We start from the raw sequence: 21,355 nt of genomic DNA, 5'->3' as shown, positions 1-21,355 counted from the left end.
ATAGGATAATATATTTTCAGAATTCTTAAAGTGAGAAGTTATATGTGATAATGGAAGATTAAAAGATAATGGTAAGGTAATATCAAATGTATGTTATGCAGATGATACTGCTCTTATCACAGATAGTAAAGAAGCATTACAAAAATGCATTATCAGATTAGTGGAAAAAGGTGAAAATTATGGGTTAAGAGTTAATTCTCTAATGACTAAAGTAATTGTTTTCAAATTAGAAATAAATCTTAAAATAAAAAATATGGTAAACAACAGGGAACTTAAACAAGTCGAAAATTTTGTTCCAGTATTTGGGAAGTCGCATTAGCTGTGATGGTAGATGTATGGAAGAAATCAAAACAAGAATTGAGCAACCAAGCACAGCATTTAATAATCGAAAGACCTAATGAAAAGTCACATAACTTCAATTTGAGAAAAAAGCTGCTCAAAGGCTTTACCTGGCAAGGACTGATATATGGGTTAAAAGCGTGGACACTTTCAGCAGACACCAGAAAGAGGTTCGAGTCCTTTGCAATGTGGTGTTATAGGCAAATGTTAAGAAGAAGCTACACTGAGAGGAAAACAAATGAAGAAGTACTAAGATTAGTAAAAACTTCAAGAGAAATACTTAAAATGTACAGAAAAAGAAAATTTTGATAATTTGGTCAGATAATTAGGGATGAGGGGAGAACAGAAATATTAATGGGCAAAGTTGAGGGTAGGAGAGCCGGGGGAAAGCAGAAACTGGGTTAGGGAATGAAATTAATAAGAAGGCCCCCAGAGAGATACATAACCATAGAGGATTAAAAACAACCAGAAAAAGTTTAGAGTGGAGGAATGTGGTCGCCAACTCTGCATGATTTAGTGAATAAGGTTCTGCTTTTCATGCAGCAACATAAAGAGAGAATCTAGAAGTATGGTAGGCAAATCCAGGATAAAAGCACTTACTGGCAAAGTTAACCTACCACGAGCATGTACTGGGTAACTACTGGTCACCGTAAATGACCCACAAAAATGCAAAAATTTTAACAGCTCAAAAATACTATGCTTATATAGATTGACCCCCTACTTTGAGGAAAAACAAAAAACAAATCAAATAAACTCAAACTGTATTCGAGCATATACGTTAGGCATCATGAAGCTTCAGAGTAAGAGTGAGACCTACCCTTTGCACACCATACCAAATAACTGACCAACTTAGCTCAGCATCAAGCCATACTTTCTCTCAATGAATTACATGATAATTTTTTCACGCACAAACACCAGTAATACAGTATAAAAACATATCGTGCAAATGCCACTTCACCCTTGCCAAAAAGAGTAAAAATATATATACTGTATATTTTTACCGAAACAAACAAACAAACAATGATATCTCCATTAGCTGGAGCAATTGGTGCAGAGCACTTCTGAGAATGAAAGATTTGGGTAACGAAATGACTCTCAAAGCCGGAAAAAAATTCCCCCTTCCCTGGAATTTTCTAGGTAACGGAAAAATTTTCTCGGAAGTTCCAGAAAATACACCCTATTTTATCTCTCAAACCCGGAAAAAATCCCCCATCCCCGGAATTTTCCTTGCACCGGGAAAAATTTCTCAATTTTCTGGAAAATATACCCCTCGGAAAATCGTTCCTAAAGACAGAATTTTCCGAGAAAATTTCAATTCCGGCTATTGGAGATATTAACAGTACTGTAAATGTTTGAGACATATACCTGTAACCTAGAGTTCTCCAAGATTAAATTAAGTAGATATAAAAAAGTTACAGTATATTCATATTGTCAAATGTTCATCTGCTACATCCTTCTCACACGGTAAAATCTCCGTTAGCCGGAATCCCTCAAACCTGGAACTCTGACAGCCGGAATTATATTCATCTTGGAAAATCATTCCCAAAGCCAAAATTTTTGGGGAAATTATGGCTTTGGAAACAATTTTCCGATGGGCACATTTTCTGGAAAATTCCAAGAATTTTTTTCCAGTTCCCAGAATATTTGGGAAAATTCTGGGGATGGGGGATTTTTTTTATTTATTTTTTTCCGGGCACCAGAAAATGCCGGGGATGGGGCATATCTTTCCGAGTTCAAGAGATGATGTAATGCGCAATTTCTGGAACTTCCGAGATGGTTTTTCCATTACCCGGATAATTCCGGGGAAGAGGGATTTTTTTCCGGCTTTGAGAGTCGTCTCGTTACCCGGAAATCTCTCGTTCCTGGAAGTGCTCTGCACCAATTGTTCCAGCTATCAGAGATATCACTTAACACAGAGAATACCATTATAAACAAGGTGGTACATTATCTTTATTAAAAGTAAATAAAGCAAATTATGGATATTTATTAAAATAAAAAATTTAAATGATTCTTAATTTACCAAACAGAATTTTGGGATATATAAAATACTGTACTACGATAAGTGTTATGTACTGTACTTACAATAAGCTGGCAAGGAAAACCTTTGATCTCAATGCAGTACTGTAGCTGAAGAGAACACAAATGGTGGATAATAAAGTTTTTATAATTTTATTAGCAAGTTTTAACACAGAGCAGTGGTGATTATAAAACTACTAAGATAAACTGCATATCATAATGAAAGAGCTAATATAGCTGTAAATCTTCCTGATAAATGGACTTAATGTGTTCTACCATTAAGGGAATTCTTGATTCACTATTATGTTCAACATTAATTAAACACATTGCATTTATCAAATAAAATCTCCATTACCCATAAAGACAACCTAAAACATATGTTTTAAGGTTCACATTTTATACTTGGCATATAAGATTTCCCCAAGGTTGGGGGAAATATTTTATAAAGTTTCAAAGGTTGTCTTTTATGCCAGTATATACAGTAAGGAATTCTAATACTAAATCCTCAAATACAGTTCTAGAAATTTCTTTTTGAACGCAACTTCCCTCATAACGTATAAGACGCTTGCCAATAAGGCGCTCGTGATCCTGTGATGCTGAATACTACATCTGGGTTAACTTTATGCGTTTTCCTTTGAATTACTGAAAACCCATGCATAAACACGATACACACCATTTACTGGGTACCAATACCACTTGGCATCTCGATCAGAGTCTTTATCACAGATATTTTTACTGACAAGGTTTTCATCTACTTTCATTTGCAGCTTATTTCCCTGTTCACCATGATCCTCAATGATAAATTTTGTTTCAGTATGAAAGATCCAGCCAAGGCCAACAATATACCAAACTTGTGCAGTGAAAGACTTCGAGTTAGTTTCATTGTACATATCATTTGTGCTCTGTTTATCAGCATCATCTGCACTTGTGCTTCCATTTGTGCATACTTTGTTACCCGAATTCCATAAAGCTGAAATATTGGGAATATAAATCCATGAAGACCATGAGTTCAAAACTTCAGATTCATTTTCAGTGAAATTAGCTTCATTTCTTTGGTTGCTGTAAGCTGCAATATCTGCGTTTGTTGTGGTGCCTACCCCTTCTGGTGGCAATTCCAGTGTTCCTGAAGAAGACAATCCACCCGAGTCATGGGGAGGAGGAGGAGGCTGATCAGGAGGCTGTGAATCTTTATTTCCACTTTGTTTTTGTTCTCCCTTGTCTGAAGTTAACTGCAAGTCTTTTTCACCATTTGGTGTTGCTGAATCTTTTCCACGAGTTTCAGGATGTCTCGAGTTGTCAAGATCTTGCGAGTGTGTGTAGGATTTTGAGGATTCTGTACTTGCAGAATTTTGTTTATCAGTATCAGGTAGATCCTTTTCTTCATGTTCTGCATACACGCCCATGAGGCCTTTGCCGGTACGAAGGTCTTTGTCGGCCCGAAGGACATCTCTCATTGCCTGAAAAAGCATCTCAAGATGTTTTAGGGTCTTTTCATCTGCACCAGAATGATGATAATGGTCTCGGTGTGCTAATTCCTCCATTTTCTTCATGGACTTCTCTTTTTTTTTTAGTGCATGTTCCTGAAACAATTTTATCATATTCTTTATATCTTTTACTTTTGTCATGACTAAATTATGATTTCCAAAATCACTGCATGTGTCTGCTTTTATTTTCTCAATTTTCTTGAGCAAGAGAGACTCACTTTCTAGATCTGGAGCAACTACTTCCATTCCTTCTAATAAGTCCACTGCAACATTCTTGTTACCCAAATGTACATGAAGAACTCTGTCAGATGTAGATGAAGGCATTTTGCCAATCTTATCATTGTTTTTCATAAAAGTATCACTCTCCCTAACAGCAGGAATATCTTTCTCAACAGCCTCTTCACTTGTAATTATGACCTGTAAAGACATTTTGCTTGGTTCTTCCACATGTATCTCTGATTTATGATTGCTCTGTGTTGTTTTAAGGGACTCAAACAAGTCTTCCTTATGATACTTGGTACTTGATGAATCTTCCGTAATATCTTGAACTTTCACACTGTCTAGTATCTGAGTAACAGCTTTCAAACTTAAATCTTTGTCTGTTTGGATATCTAAATCTTTCCCGACTACTAAGTTTTCTTGATTACTTAGGAGTTCACATTTCAGCTCGCTGTCATCAACTTTCAATTCAGTATCTTCAGTTGAAGAGACAGATAATTCCAACTCTTTACTTATAGTAGCAGTGGGTTCTGAAGGTCTCTCTAAAATCGGTTCCCTCTTTGGCTTGGGATGCCTCAATTCTTTTGGAAGACTAACATAAACATCATCTCCCTTTTCATGAACTGCCTGAAGAGTGAGAGCAGCTTTATGAACTTTTCTCAAGAAGTTAGGAAATCCTGAAATTAGACGTTTTATTGAGAAATCATTCAGCTTAGAAAAAAGTACATGCAGGGTGACAATTAATTCATGGACACATTACAACTATTAACATTTCGATATGTCAAATGTAAATTTTTAGTGTTACAGGCAATGTTATGGACTAAGCTTTGTAACAATGAACCACACCATCACAACTGAAAAGAAAAGGAACATGGTGCGAAGAACCACTACTGTTGAGCTCTATTTTGTCAATAAATACTCTTTGTGGACAAGTTCCAAATGGAATTCAATACTGTGCTATGTTAAAGCACACAGGGCAACTGGCAGTGTAGCAGATACAAAAATGTCAGGGCAAAGTAAATCATTAAGAAATAAAAAAACAATTGAATGAGTGAGAGAATAAGTCCAACAGAGCCTACTAAAATGAAGTCTCAAGAGCTCAGCATTACCAGAAACTATGCATACAATTGTTAAGAAGGATATCAGTTCATACCCCTAAAAATTGCAAGTGATACAACAAGTGAGACTGGCAGTGTACGGTACACACAATCTGAAGAATTTAGTGACGTAAACCAAATCTCAGCAAAAACTTAATAATATCTGAAGAAGCACATTTTGACTTATTGGAATATGTCAACAAAGAGAACTGTCAGATATGGAACTGGATAAATCCTCATGAAATCCTTTACATTACATAGCCAGATAGTTGCCTTGTAGTTTACCATCACCAAATCTTCTGAAAATGAATGGAGGAAAACCATGAATGTGAATGGTAATTATTACAATACGCCAGGATAATTCACTGATTTTTATTTTGCGGTCCTCTATTATTCACGGAAGGCACCTGGATGTACCCAAGAATATCCAAGGGTAGTTTTAAAGTTGCCGGCATTTTTGCGGCCGGGGCAGGAAGCCATTTGCTCTAGTATTAGTAATTTCCTTTCCTGTACAGTATTGTATATATGTGTGTGTGTGTATTTGTAGACACACACTCACACAAAACACATTCAAATAAATAATAATGGGAAAAACCTCTCAAATAATCAGAAACAAATTTATCAAAAATGTGACAGTCTGCCCTCAAGTATACTCCGTGCTTAATTAATAGGAAAGCACGGTACTTAATTCCTTTCATTGCCTTTTTTCATCATCTGTACCTTCAACTATCAAAATTCATTTACACTTCCCTGTGTTTGGTATGGGCATAAGACTCAAGATATACAAAAAAAAATTTCATAATTACCAGTAGCAGCTATAAAATTTGTCAGTCTTTGTGGTAAGCTGGTTCCAGGGTTGTCAAAGTAGGTGAGGGTGTATTCAAGACCCGGCTGTGAAAATCAATTATGTATCATCAATTATTATTACTATTATAAACTTTCATAGTAATAATTCTCTTAAAAAGAAAGGATTCTCATCCGTCAAATACATGATGAATAGTTGTTCACATGCACTTACACTAAACCTTCACTAATTCAATACAGTACAGTACTCACAATTCAATATTTGTGGATAATCCAACATTATTTTCCCGGTAGAATTAGTGACAAGATTTCATAATTTGGGGGAAAAATATCAAATTATACATAACCTCACATAATCAGCCTCTTGATACCATACCCTATTTTTTCCATATGATACACTATTGAATTGAGTACAGTATTTGTGAATTCAAGATTTGTAACGATTTCGAAGAACGTAATCCTCACGAATACGTGTGTGTGTGTGTCCAGATATCCCTCGAGATACGAATGTTTATGATACAAAAGCTTCCCTGCTTATACGAATTTGGGTCCGGGCAAAAATTCAAATTGCACACCCCCAGGAGTCAACTGGGGTGGCCACATCCCCCTAGCACTTTCCTTACCAGGCTGAAGGTACAGGTACAGGTATTAATAAGCACAGATTATTACAGTAAAAAAATTTTTATTAAATAATAAATCAAAAACAAATTAAATATTACAATGGGAATGGCAGGCATGGGGAGGAGTAGAAGACGACGAACCTTTTTAGGGAGTATGCGGTCAGTTCCCCTCTCTCCCACCCTTTTGCTCCATACCGAATTTAATATTTTATCAATGATAAAACCTACTCCATAAGAGGCTGATCATATGAGAATATATAATAAATGTTGGAGGTGTGTGTATCACTGTATTGGCCCTTTTCTTGAAATGTATAAAATACATTAATGAAAATTAGAATCAATAGATTTATAAACTGCAAAAAGTTGGATAATCCATCATCGTTGCATTTTTCCTATAAATACTGTATACTTACATACTGTATATTCAAAAAATTCCCTGGAACTCTCTTGATTTTATACCTATTACTCATTAATGAGTCATCCATCTTGCGACAAGTTGATTTGTGTTTCATGAACTATACACATACAGTATATGTAATGATCTCTTGGTGAGGGGGGGGTGTGCAGTCAGTACCTCCTACAATACCATATGGACAGGACTGATTCCCGTCTGCTTACAGTTGCCATATAGGGATTTTTCTAAAGCAATTATCCAATAGTATTTGGGAAGCAATGAGTGGGTATTAGAGCTTATTGTATTGATTTTGTGTACATTAAAGCCTTGACTAATGATGGTTGTAGATGTAGTAAAATTAATGTAAAAAATACTGTATGTATCTTTTAATTACTGTCATGTAATGTATGTACAATAGAAGTGACCAATGAATTGGTAGAGAAATAAGTGAGTCTGCGCAGAAGGCCAACATATGTACGTATGCACTCGTGGAAACTGTGTCATTTATCTTATGTACACACACACACACACACACACAACCTCCCCCCACACACACATACATACATCCTTGATCACCGAAGGGTCAAGACGTACCTGGTGCTCCTCTGGGAGCAGCCAGGTCAACTGTTATGTTGGCCCATACCAACTCCCTCCCCTGAACCCTCCTCCCCACCGGAACATCAACAAGTTCTCGCCAGAAGTTACAATTTCATTTAGGAAAGGAATGGAACCAGTGTTGAACAGAGGTGAACAATGGTGAACAGTGCTTAAGTCAGTGAGAACAAGTTAACATTCACACAGTGTGGTCCCAGGTACCCAGTGATAACTGCCCGTGAGACCCAACAACAACCAGTGATGTGTTAATCCGTCTAAGATAGGAAGGCCTGGGACCACACCTCACTCCTATAACACCATCTGTGAGGGAATTACTACACCACGTCAGGTCCCTCATAACACCATCTTATAAGATAGTGATTAATTTGAATATAAACATGCTATAGTTTGCACTTGACAAAACATTTATTAATCATTTAGTATATTAATTTGAGTACATGTACAGTACGGCTTTGCCCTTAGGACAGTGTAACATAAGGCGCAAAATTGTAAATATGATGCGCCAGATTGACTCCCGCAAAATAGGAAAGATTCGCTTTAAATTAAAACTTTGTCCTTAATTGTGGGTGTCGCTTTAAATCAATAATCTTAAATTGAATCGCTTTAAATCGACGTCCTACTGTAAAAAAATTGGGGTTTGGCTGTACATATAAATATCATACCTTGTGAACATCTTCACGAGCCCTAATGACCATTGTTGACCAGTATTCATTCACACGATGAACACCTGCTTCTTCTGGTACATAGTCAGGTTTTATTGCTTCACTCATTATCACAACCTCCTTCTCTTCATTCACAGTGAAGCGGCGTTTAAATAAGTAGTCACGATTAGCGAAAAAATGCTGGAGGAAAAAAGAAACCTTGAGCAATAATCAACAGTGACAAACATAACTTATCCTTCTTTTAAAAATGCATGGCTTAATTAGAGATCATAATCTCTTATAAAAATATAAGACAAAAGATTCTTCAATTTGTCTTTCCAATAAAATTTAGAAAGATGATCATAGTAGCTTTCTCATTTATAATGCTAATCCTTCAGTGGCGTGTGCAACGACCAGTAACAGAAAGTGTACCCAATAGGGTAATATGCATTTTATTGCTAGGTGTGTGTGATGAAAGAAAATATGTACAGTTGCCCCCACATAAACATGCCACGGCATGGGAATGCGTGAGAACACAAGTATGAGATGTGGCTTTGCAGCACCGTAGTTATGGATGGAAAACCATGGATTACACTGTTTGTCGATTCCCTGTAGTTCAGTCCTAGTCACTCAGTCATGGTTACACAACAATGCTGCATAACAAACAAATAAAGCATCCATGTGATAAGTTTTTCAGCAATGATGTGTGGCCAAGCAAACAGGGTAATTTCACTGTTTCACACCCATTCATTCAGCCCTGACAATGGCGCTGCATTGCCACATCTCGTACCCAAGCCCTTACACACTCCCAGGCCATGGCATGTTCATATGGACGCAACTGTACATCAACTACAGTGCAGTATACTGTATGATAAACTTTCTGGAAATTTAAGCAAAGCTAATTTGTCTGCGAGATGAACACTCAGTTGTAATGACATTTATATAGTGATATCTCCGTTAGCTAGAACAATTGGTACAGAGCACTTCCTGGAATGAGAGATTTCCAGGTAACATGGCAACTCTTTCAAAGCCAGAAAAAAATCCCTCACCCCCGGAATTTTCCAGGTACTGGAAAAATTTTCTTGGAAGTCCGAGAAATTGCACATTACATCATCCCTCGAACCTGGAAAGAAATCCCCCATCCCCAGAATTTTTCAGAATAATGCATTTGAGAACGATTTTCCATGAAAATTCAATTCCAGCTATCAGAGAGTTCCGGTTAAGAGGCATACCGGCTAACGGAGATATTACTACACTGTATTCAGAAAATAATTGAGCGGTCACTCCGATTTTTTGGGGGGCATAAAATGCATCAATGTTTAAAAAGTTGGTGAAAAGATTGGTTGATTTTTTTAAATTCCTACACATTTAGCCTTTTACTCATTTAAATGTACAGTATCATGAAAAGAATAATTTAAAATTTCACAATATCTTTTATACTTACAGGGAATTTAACAAGCCAGTAAAGCAAATCAGAGTTACTGTCTTGATCTGAATCCAAAACACGCAGCTGAAGAGCAGTGTCATCCCAGTCTGTTCTGAAGTTACTGTTCAGCTGTACCTCCACAAAGGCACTGAGGCTTACATCATCATATGTACCATATACTGAGAAATATTAAAAATACACAATAAATAATACAAAAATATCCTATAAAGTATATATATGACAAATACTGTATACTACATGCACGTAAAAATCCATTTTCTGTGGTAACAATTACTTCCAGACTCTGCAGAAAAGAATGAACAATATCCCAAGATGCCAATTCATTATCAGTTTTGGGAAAATTATATATACAGTATTGAAGGGGTGTCTATTGTGCAAATGCTGATGATCTTGGTGTTGGCTGGATGGATACAGTATTACTGATGACCTGGGAAGGCAGCTGAGCCAACTAGAGCCCTACATCACAGCCACACATCCCATCCTTCTCCTGCACTCGAGAGATAATTGTTATCATAAAATATATATTTTTACACACTGTACAGTACATGTTAAGGTCATCGTTATTATCTGCAATGCATCATATAGGGCATTTTATTTACTTCTGAAAGCCATGTATTATACTGCTGTATTAAGAGTGTTTAACTAAGCTAAAAATAAATTAATTTTGTTGTGTTTTAGTTATCATACCTCACAAGATTGTTATGTGATGCAGTGGCAAGATGTTGACTCAAGATGCTTTAATTGTAGGAACACTGATATGTTTTGTATCCAAGAGTTTGATCTGATGTCAATGGAAAGAAGAAAATGTTAAATGAAGAAGTTTAGCATTTCTTCTTCAGTTAAAACCTCATCAAAAACCAAATCCAGTGAAAACAAAGCATCTCAAATGTCTGTGATAGTCGGAACATGCCTAAATTCCTTTAGTGATCGATGTAGATATTTGATTTCATTGGGAGTTAAAAGCTTGTGTTTACTGGTGTTGATTCATGTTGGGAATTTGGGGATACCGGTACCCAAAAATACGCATTGAAAAACAGCCGTAACACCTCACAGCTTGGCCCAGTAGCCTGGTGGTTGCAATGACGAGTCTAACCTGGCTACAATGCCATGATTAATCGCTATTAAGCATTATTATATCAGTAAACACTCATAATAACAATAAATCCAGTGAAATACGGGGGGGGAGGGAGGGGAATTAAGTGCAGACGACACTCGACTAGCAGTCATTTGACTCGCTCCCCTTACCCGCTCCCATTGTCCGGAATACGATTGAAATACGTATGGAAGAAATACTTATCTTTTAGTCTAATTTGATGACGGGCAGAGTGATAAACAAATTATATAAATGGCCTTGAGTTGCCAACTGTCTCCAGCAGTGTTCGAAGAATCTTGAACAAGACTGTACCTGTAAAAGTGTGTCAAGCAACATTGCGGCAAAGAGAAAGGGAAGAAAGATTATCAACTAAAGTAGGAGAGTTAATAAGACAAAAGGCCTTTGATGCCACCCTATCTAACAGTTGGACAGAAGAGGAGCCACCCCAGACATGAGAGCAGTACTCCAAGTTAGGACGAATGAGTCCCTTATATACTTGAACCAACTGCTCAGGAGTGAAGTAGCTACGACATCTGTACAGCATTCCCAGCTTTTGGGAGGCAGCTTTAGCAATGTTAAGGATGAGTGGCTTCCATGACATATTAGAGGAAATATTGAGGCCTAGCATACCTATTTTAGAATTTGGCAGAATGATTGCGTCCTGAAATGTGATCGGTGGGAGATCATCTAATTTGGAAATTGTAATTGGTAAATACTGTATTTTATTACCATTGAATTTAACCAAGTTTCTACCTCCCCATTCGGAGATGCTGCACAGATCCAGATCGATAGATGAAATGATATCAGCTCTAGAAACAGAATGGATAGAATTAGTCGTAGTGTGAAGTAAATCATTGATAAAAAGAAGGAAGAGAGTAGGTGAAAGAACAGAACCCTGTGGGACACCACTATTGATAGAGAAAGAGCGAGAGATCGGTGCCTCAACAACAACTGCCATGGATCATTTCTCAAGTACGCTAGAAATTAGAGAACACAGTGGGGTAGAGAAACCATAAGAGGGAAGTTTATAGAAAGCAATGACTTGTGCCATACCCTGTCACATGCTTTGGAGATGTCGAAGGCTACGACAAAAGTTTCCCCATAATTCCTAAGAGAGGATGACCAGAGATGGGTGCAGTAGGAGAGCAGATCACCAGTAGATCTTGCCTGGCAAAAGCCATACTGGTGATCTGACAAAAGAGAATTTTTTGGTTGTAACTCACCTTTGTAAGCATACAAATGCTTGTGAATGTGATGTCTCTGACGCCATACAATGTGATGCTCACGTTCAATAAATGGCTCCCAGGAATCATATACACGAGATGAGTTTGTATATCCTAAACTCCCACTACATTTGCAGTAATCTATATTGGCCATCTGAAAGCAAATACAATCACAAATTTTTAAAACGGAAACCATTTTGGGGGGTTAGTGTTTAAACAGCCATTTGTTAATCAGATTCTATTAGAACATTCCAATTGAGGTAAGCACTGAGTAAATTGAGTCGGGTAGCTTATTTTGATTCTCTTGCTTTCTGCCATGTTCTCCTTATCTAATTTTTATGTTTTTGTGTAATATTCAAGTTCCTAAATTGGTTTCATTTAATTCTCAGTCAGTCCATCCTGTTTTTCCATTTTTTCAATTATCTTTGGTTCCTACATATTATATGTTCCCTAGTTATTACCTATGTTTTCTTAAGTTTCCTAATACACTAATCCTCTATATTCCACAGCACACTATTCTACTTTTTTAGATTCACTGACATTCCCCCATGCTAATTAATGTTCTCATCCTCCTCCCTGTTTACTAATGTTTAATACAGTACACTTGGTCATTTACAGGAGCAAGTTAGTGATAGTTATTAGTTCATAACCAGGCTTAATTACAGCCTGCCTAAAAAAATTTGTTAAGAAAATAAAATCTGTCAATGGTTAATGAAAGCTTTGGCATAAACTATGAAATATTAAGGCTAAGATCAGAATTTACTATCAAGAATAACTCTACATCTTATGTCTCAAACAATGATGCCATTCATAATTGTACATAATGTATATGGAAAATAAGCTTTGTTATACACTGTACTCCTTCATTTAACAATGTTTTCCTAAGTTTTCTTTACGCTTGAAGATTTACATAAACAGCCGTCACCATGCACCTCATGCTGGCTAACAATAATATCCCGTTGTGGGTCGTTTGACCTGTGCCCGGGTGGGCTAATTCCCGTAAAAAAAAAAAATCACTTCAATATTATTTTAAGTTATTAAGTTCTTCACTCAAGATAAATTCAAACACAGCATCACTCAACCCACAGACTTGGTGCTTGCCTCAACAAGTACACCAAGATAAACTCTGAACTAGTTGACTATGACTAGGGATGTACCAGAAAGTAAATTTTATTATCTGACTAGATACCAGATTTGCAATAAGGTTTAAAAAATTCAGCCCAAATTATCTAGCTGGACAGTATACAGAAGTTTGTGTTGCCTTCTGTATAGAGTAAATAGGATCTGCTAACTGCAACCCTACATCTAAACTCATACAGTATTTTAATATCTTAGGTATCTTTCACTCATTTGGCCATTCATACGATTAAGTCTCTATTTATATTTTCGTCCATGAAGCATTCAAATTTACAAGAAATACAATTAACATTATCTACTCCACCATCATTCTTAAAATTAATGTTCCACAGCAGCCATGCTCCATTATGAAGGGACAGAGATAAAGATGATTTTTATAGCTATGGAGTCCAAAACTATAAAATCTTCTTTATCGCTTATCATACTCTTTATGTATACAGTGCTGTACTTTACTCTTTATATAAATCTTATATTTATTATCTTCTCAGGTATTTTTTTTATTTACTTGCCAAAGACAGGCTTTTGGTAAAGTCACAAAAATTGTTTTGTTTGGCTGCATTAGAATGTAGGCTAATAAGAAGCAGTGTCAAGGAGTGCCCTGGTGCACCTCTTGGCTTTCAAAGCATTCACATTGTAGGGTTGAAACCTGCTTCAAAAACCCTAGTTTGACTGAGCGAGTTTTCATTTGTCTAACATTTGCACTGTATCTACTGATCTAAAGCAGATAGCTTCATGGATAAGGCAGTTTTTCCAGGGAATGTTCTAGGAATCCCAAGCCACCTTTTGCATGATCAAGAGACTAAAAAATCATTAACTTCTAATAACTCACTATAGCAAACATATACATTACCTGTTGATCAATCACTTGTCTTTTCCTACAAGTTTCACATTCAACAGTAGCCCTGCACAGTTCTCCAACACTGTCAAGATCTTCAACAGCTCTGAAAATCAAAACATCATATGTTTATCAAGCAATACTGCATCTACCAGTGCTTAGTAAATCACTAAATAATCTATAAAACGATGCATGACACAATGTCTGATGAAAAATATTATAAGTTCAACAACCTCAAAGTTGTACAAGAACAAGAATTCACATTATACATTCCTTCCACATTGAAGCTGTAATTCTTTGTTTTATCATATACTGTACTGTAATGTACTTTGCACGGAAGAAAGAAAGGAAAAAGGGAATAAATCACACTGGAAGTAAAGAATAATAAGTACAGTACCCCTGAAAATTTTCTTTCAAAAGAATATGAGACATTAAAGCAATGTTAGATGTTTGTCTAGATAATAGAGATAGTGGGCAAGACCAAATAGTTACAGGGAGAAAAAAGGGGGAATACTTCCATGTAAAATTTTTTTTGGGAAAAGGAAGTGCTGTATGAGCAACTACAATACATACAGATTCAAAACACAGAAGGCAATATTGAATATATAAATCAACTGCAAAGTTTAAGTATATCAGAACCCGTATGTACACATATAAATCAATGTAAACGAAAGGCTAAAGACTGATACTGTACCGATGGAGTTCAACAGTGGATGTACAAAATACGAGTTATACATTACAGTACTGTACTTGTTAATACCAAAACCTCAATACACTTCATAATATTTGTACCCTTACCTCTGCAAACTTTCATCAGGTATCCTCTCCTTATTCCAGTTAAAATTTGAGAAGCAAACTGCAGAGAGAAGCATGTGCCGTCCCCGAGACATCAGTATTCGTCGAAAGTTTGCAAGCATAGCCCGAGCAGCCTTGAATAAGGATAGGGTAATAAAAATTATTTTAGTTGACAGAGGTGTGTGGAAAAGATGAAACACTAGAAATATAGTGAGAAAATATGAAAAACAAGGCAATATCATGGGATTTGCAAGAACATGTGATCAGGAGGAAGAACTGACAACAAGAGTAATGTAACGTATACTGTACTGATAGTGTTTTAGCTTACATCCAGTGCAATGTGTCATAGTGTATTTACAGCGTATCACAAAGCTTTTAAAATCTCATATGAGGCACACTATGTCCAAATGGTAATACTGTAATCAGAAATTAATCAAGTTTTCAAGAGTGGCTCAGGATGTCTGAGGACCAATAAGGTCTCCCAGTAGCTCTATGCAATGGTTCAATTACAATAAACTTCTTGCCACAAGGCAAAAATTTATCAACTTAAGGTTTCACAAAAATTATAATATTTACCAAATTTATTTTTTCCAGGATCTCCCATTTCAGCTGGTAGCAGATACAGATTAGGACAGATAACTATGAGGTATATAATAACTATCAGGTGGCTTAAGACAAATTTAAAAACCCTAGTACAGTATTAATAGCGAACTACAGTACTGTACATTCAAACGGACCCACCTGTACTGTACAGTAACCAGGTGCTAGTTTTGAACTTGTAAGAGAAAATAACTAATGAAATTGCTTTTATCATTTACTGTATTCAATTGATGATTACACATTTCAGCATAATCTACAGCATTATGATTCTTCTGTAGAAATATAAATACTGTACCTATATAATAAAAATAAAAGGTCTCACCTCTTCCCCCCACATGCGAGAATATGCAGAGTGAAGTTGCAGCCCACGGCGGAATTTTTGTGCTGCGTGGACCTCGCATTGTCGAACGATTGTGCGATAAAGATAACAAGTGATTTCCTTTAGCCTCTCCAGCACTTGTGACTGTCGGCTCTGACCCACCAATATCACAAGTAAGCTCCAACTCATCACCCCAGTACTCCCTGAAAATGGTGAATTATATTACAAACAACTTGATATTTTGCAAACTGCATCACATTTTTCCATCTGAGGAAAATATGTAGATCTTTTACAATCCTACATCTAAGTCCCTGATACAAATTAGAAGACGCCCATGGGTGAGATGGGTTAACATATGAGGGAGGTGGCCGTAACTATAAATTCAGTCTCATTGTGTGTGTGTGTGAACCAAATAACCAAAATAATAAAACATGCTTCTAAAATTCATTACTAACATATACAGTACTGTATAATAGACTGATTCTGAAAGCCTTTCTTAAAACTGAGACAAGAGTAGGTGGCTTCTGTTAAATAACCAGCTAAGCTTACAAGGTTGTACAGTAGCTAAAACAACTATCTGTGCAGGTGGGGGTCGATATGCTCCAAAACTTTACGTTGACTAGTGACAGCCCTCATATACCAAAATTTATCATCCATGGTCTCATATTGTTTCCCACAAAGTATGCACAGATAGTTGTTTTAGCTACTGTACATATTCTTAAATTAATGTTTGAAATGTTAAGTGTGGTAGTGGTTGGAACTAATTTAATTATTAATTTTAACCGATCTAAACACACAAATACACTAGAAAAGCATATTTTTTACTTTCTAACAGAGTTGTGTGCACTTATGCAAATTTACCCAAATAAAAAGTAAGATAATAGTAAAACAAATAACTACAGTAGTCCGAGGATTAGTCAATGTTAACCATCACTTGTTTTTGAGATAGCCCCCTTCACTACCATATTGGTTGAAAATGTAACACCCAAAGAACAACTGTAGTAAATATGGTCGGAATATATAAACATGCTCAGGTACATAAAAACATAAGAATGGAGGAAACTGCAGCGGGCCTATTGGCCCATACTGGGCAGTCCCATTTACACCCAACCCCTATTGCTCATATGAGCATCCAACCTATGTTTGAAGCTATCCAGCGTATTCGAGTTAATGATGATATTTGGTAACTTGTTCCATTCATCCACTACTCTGTTTCCAAACCAGTGTTTACCTATTTCGCGCCTAAATCTAAATTTGTCTAATTTAAAACCATTGTTACGAGTTCGCTCCTGGTTGGATAGTTTGAGTACCTTTGTAATGTCCCCTTTGTTCAACCCTGACTTCCATTTATACACCTCCATCATGTCGCCCCTCACTCTACTTCTCTCGAGGGAGTGCAAATTAAGATGCTTTAACCTGTCTCTGTACTCAAGGTTCCTAATGCCCGGGATTAGTCTTGTCATTCTCCTCTGAATTCTTTCCAAGGATTCTATATCCATTCTGCAATAAGGTGACCAGAATTGAACTGCGTAATCCAGGTGAGGTCTCACAAGCTCAAGATATAGTTTTAGGATGACCTCACTAGTCTTGTAACTAACACTCCTTTGTATGAACCCAAGTACTTTATTAGCCTTGTTACGAGCAAATACACATTGTTTACTTGGCTTAAGGTTCCTACTTATCATTACTCCTAAAGCTCTCTCGCAGTCGGATTTCTCAATGGCATCGTTGTTCATCTGGTATCTGGTTTCCCTGTTTACATCTCCTATACTGAGTACTTTACATTTGTCCACGTTGAATTTCATCTGCCATTTTTCAGACCATTCGAAAAAAATGTTTTGCTCCACCTTTACCCAATAAAGTAACAACCACATCTCTAACTCTCACTAAGCGCAACATAACCATAAACTTGAACCCTTAAATCGGTAAAATTGTCGTTTCGGTCATCCAACTATTTTAAGTTGTTCAAAACACAAAATAACCATTGGAAAAACATAAGTTCAATCTAACATAACCCATCCAAACCTAACTTAACCTGACCTGACCTTAACTTAAGACCCTATCAAATTCGCTGAATGACCTAAACTATAATACAGTACCCTTAAATCAGCAAATCTTAATATCTGTGATGGCATACAAGACCTAAAAGAAAAAATACTTGTAAATATTTACTTTTAGATCTTGTGGTGTGAAGTGCTTTAACTTGGTGAGAGGCAGATGAAGGCCCACGGACAGTTTGTCTTATGGCTACAGGTGGTCTGTGCCTGGGCCGCAACACCTGATGCCCAAAAGGCCTTCTACACACCGCTGCCAGGCCATTACGGTAAGCAGTGAGTAGGCCTGGCCAAGCACCAGTGATCATCCTGCACCCGCCGGCTCAACTCTCTTACCATATCATTAACAGCAATTCATCTGTAAGTTCTAACTGATTTCTTAAAGATGCTGTAAGCTACACCATCTTGAAGTGCTTGTCACTCTAGGCTAAGGGTTTGTTGGACAAGGTGTTATCCAGACCACACGACCGGTCACTGTTTGACTTTAACAACACCAACACGCAGACGACACGTGTCCGATACCACACCGGGAGACCTTCACCTTACTTAAACTACATTTTAATTGAGGTTAACACAAATTTTTAGTCAAATTAATTTGAAATTATTTTAAAAATAATTACTAGTTTTTTTTATAAACAGAATACTGCTTGTTCATCTTGACGGTTATATAGTATGAAATATAAGACAGTGACTGAGTAAATCGAACGCAGCCATTGTAAGAGAAGGCCGATATGAGTTAAACATTACAGTATTGTTTGTAATATGATTTTTACCTATTACATATTATTTAAAACCATAGATTACTAGTTTTAATTGTCCCGCTATTGAAGTTTTAGAAAATAGTCTTATAGACAGGAACTACGCAAATTATTTCCTTTGATGACAAACTATATACAGTAGTTTAAGAACGAAAGTTGATGCGAAATTATTTGGTCTTAATAAAAATTTATATTTAGTCATCCAGATGGTGTTCTTAGGGCCAACATTACTTAAATTTGCACATGAGGATAGATGAAGTGCCATTTCTTGGTATTTATTTTTCAAACTACAATATTGTCAATAGCAAAATGTATTCCTAAGCAGTAGGAATGGTTAAACTGTAAATGTCTATGAAAATAGTCTATGATAGGTTCACTAGGTGACGAGATAAGGAGACTTGACACACACACACACACTGCTGTTGCCAAGCTGGGTATGGCGGTCGGCGTCTAACCTAAATAGCCTTACAAGAGTGCAGATCTTTCTACAAATTAGGTAAAATAAACTACAGTATCTTTGATCGTGTCCATTCAGACTAACATGCAGTATGTCTGAATGATGGTAATTCTGCTTTAGATAAATCCTAGAAAGTAAGACCGGCATCAAAGATGCTAAATTTTGATAAGGTCAATTTCTCAAGACATTTATCAGCAATATTGTAAACCCTTTAAGGAGTACAGTAGTAATGCACATATATGAATTATAGTGCAGCACTTACGTTATTTTATTCTGGCTAACGCAAGACAAATTTTATTAGCTGTACTTTTTCACTTTATCCTCTTCGCCACTGATGGCTCCAGGATATTAGTCCAGTCAGGCTTTGCACTAACACTTTCGGAAATAAGTTATGGTGCTTGAAGTTTGACACAATTGTTTAACAGTTAGACATCAAAGCTTTCAAATTCACTTAGTGAATTTGAAAGTGAATTTCACGGTTAGACTTGATTTAGAGGAGTCGCCTGCTGGGGGGAGGGGGGGGTCCTTGTCCAAAATGGCCGTCAGTACACATGGGAAAACTAGTGTTCAATGCATTCACACTTTATCCTAACCTACTTAGTCAGAAGTATGTGCAATATGAGATTGTGGGGCAAGGGCGGATCCAGGTATATCAAAAGGGGGGTCCAAGAAGTTGTGGGTGGGGTAACATGGCGAGCGCAGCGAGCCCACCCATTTTTTGGGGGGTGGGGGGGTCTGTAAGTCTCCCCCTTCCCCCCGAATATTTTGTTTTGAAATTTGAGGCCATTTAGAAGCCATGCGCACATGATATTACGTTTACTTTTATTCTCTTCACCACTGATCGGCTCGTTAGCCGCTTGGGCGATCGGTCACGTCTCTGATTGGCAAGTACTGGGTGTGCACTGGCTCCTGAATGTATCTGAACCTGCTCCAGTGTTTATAAAGACTGGTCTTGAAAGAGCTCACACTCTGTGCCGTCACTACACTCTGGCATATTGTTCCAAGAGTTCACAACTCTCACTCCGAAAATGTTACACCTCAGTTTTTTTGACTTGCGGCTTCTCCAACCTTGAGCATTGACCCCTTGTGGGGCGAGCGTCCGCCAGCTCCAGGTAAGGACTCAATGTGGGTCAGTGCTGTATCAAACCGTCTGTCCTCAAACGCAGGTAGGTTAATCGCATCCTCTCTTGTGAACACGGAAGAAAAGAAACTGTTCAATGCCTCAGCTTTGTCCTGGTCAGAATGTGCGTAAATACCATTTTCAAGCCTCAGGTCCGACACTCCCTACTCGCGTTTTTAACTTCGACTTTGCATAGCGGTTAAACGCCTTTGGGTTTTACCAGACCTCGCTTGCAGCCAGCCTCTGGAACTCCTTTTCAGCCCTTTCTCTGACATTGATGTAGTCAATGAGATGCCAGTGTTTGGATCGTGGGTGTTGCCACGAACCCTTGAACAATGCGTTTATCATCATGAATTTGACGGTGATTCTATTGTGTTATGCTTATCATAGGAAAGGGAGGGAGGAATGTGGGTGAGGAGTGAAAGGAAGATTTGACATCGACGGAAGAAATATTTTAAATGGAGGAATTAATAATGAATTGACAGGCTATGATGAAGGCAAGGGGAGGAGGAATACAGGGAAAGTGGAGTGATATGGTACAGGAGGGTGGAGGGATTATTTGTCAGGCACTAGGGCGCTGGGTGGAGGGAATATTTGACAAGGAAGGTAAAGGGAAGATTTGGCTGATAGGATGGGCAGATTATATGATAGGGAGAAGGTGGGGGAATATCTGACAGCAGAGGGGATAATTGGCAGGGTGGATTCCATGTGTAGAGGGATGGTTGAATAGGGAGGATGGATCGAAAGGACAAAAACAGAGAATAAAACGAGAATGGGAAAGGGAGAAAAGAAAAAGGAATGAGAGAGAGAGAGAGAAAGCAGTATAATCATTCATAATCTGCCCAGGCGATAAGCATCTATCAGGAAGATAACGCAGATATCAAGATGACTTTGTTACTGATTGTACAGGATGACCTCTTGTGTTTACTGATTGTATTAGGATCACTTGTATTTACTGCTTAAACATAGGAGCTTTAGAGAAATTAATGTAGAATATATGTCATACAACATGGAATGTTCTTCGTATATAAAACACCTCTGATGTAAGAAAAAATATTAACTCAAACTAATCAAAATAATCCGGAGAGAGTTATACAAGTATAAGAGAGCAAAAACAAATCTTAATGTAAGAAAATTATAAACAATTTATCACAGTTACGTAATCAGAATGAACTTAGGAAATTCATACAAAATCTAAGACCTAAAATACTTCAGTTTGAGCGGTATTCATGAATATAGACAACATGCAATACCGATTAACAATATTCAAAAGAAACCAATTCACACA

General features: G+C 37.2%; 1 protein-coding gene across 1 annotated transcript; it reads right to left on the bottom strand.

Annotated features, from left to right (window-relative positions):
• Nucleotides 1-357: 357 nt before the first annotated feature.
• Nucleotides 358-18,263, bottom strand: LOC121874272. The gene is made up of 9 exons (XM_042378380.1): nucleotides 17,851-18,263; nucleotides 15,682-15,881; nucleotides 14,763-14,893; nucleotides 13,980-14,070; nucleotides 11,993-12,146; nucleotides 9,674-9,834; nucleotides 8,251-8,430; nucleotides 5,962-6,046; nucleotides 358-4,735 (listed from the first exon to the last, which is right to left on the bottom strand). Exons 1-9 carry the CDS (start codon nucleotides 18,038-18,040, stop codon nucleotides 2,976-2,978), a joined length of 2,952 nt encoding a protein of 983 aa, XP_042234314.1. The 5' UTR covers nucleotides 18,041-18,263; the 3' UTR covers nucleotides 358-2,975.
• Nucleotides 18,264-21,355: the final 3,092 nt, after the last annotated feature.

Source organism: Homarus americanus, unplaced genomic scaffold (genome assembly GCF_018991925.1).
Source record: "Homarus americanus isolate GMGI-L3 unplaced genomic scaffold, GMGI_Hamer_2.0 scaffold49667, whole genome shotgun sequence".
Lineage (NCBI taxonomy): Eukaryota > Metazoa > Arthropoda > Malacostraca > Decapoda > Nephropidae > Homarus > Homarus americanus.
Note: the sequence above shows the minus strand (reverse complement) of the source record. Positions and strands in the feature narration are given on the sequence as shown.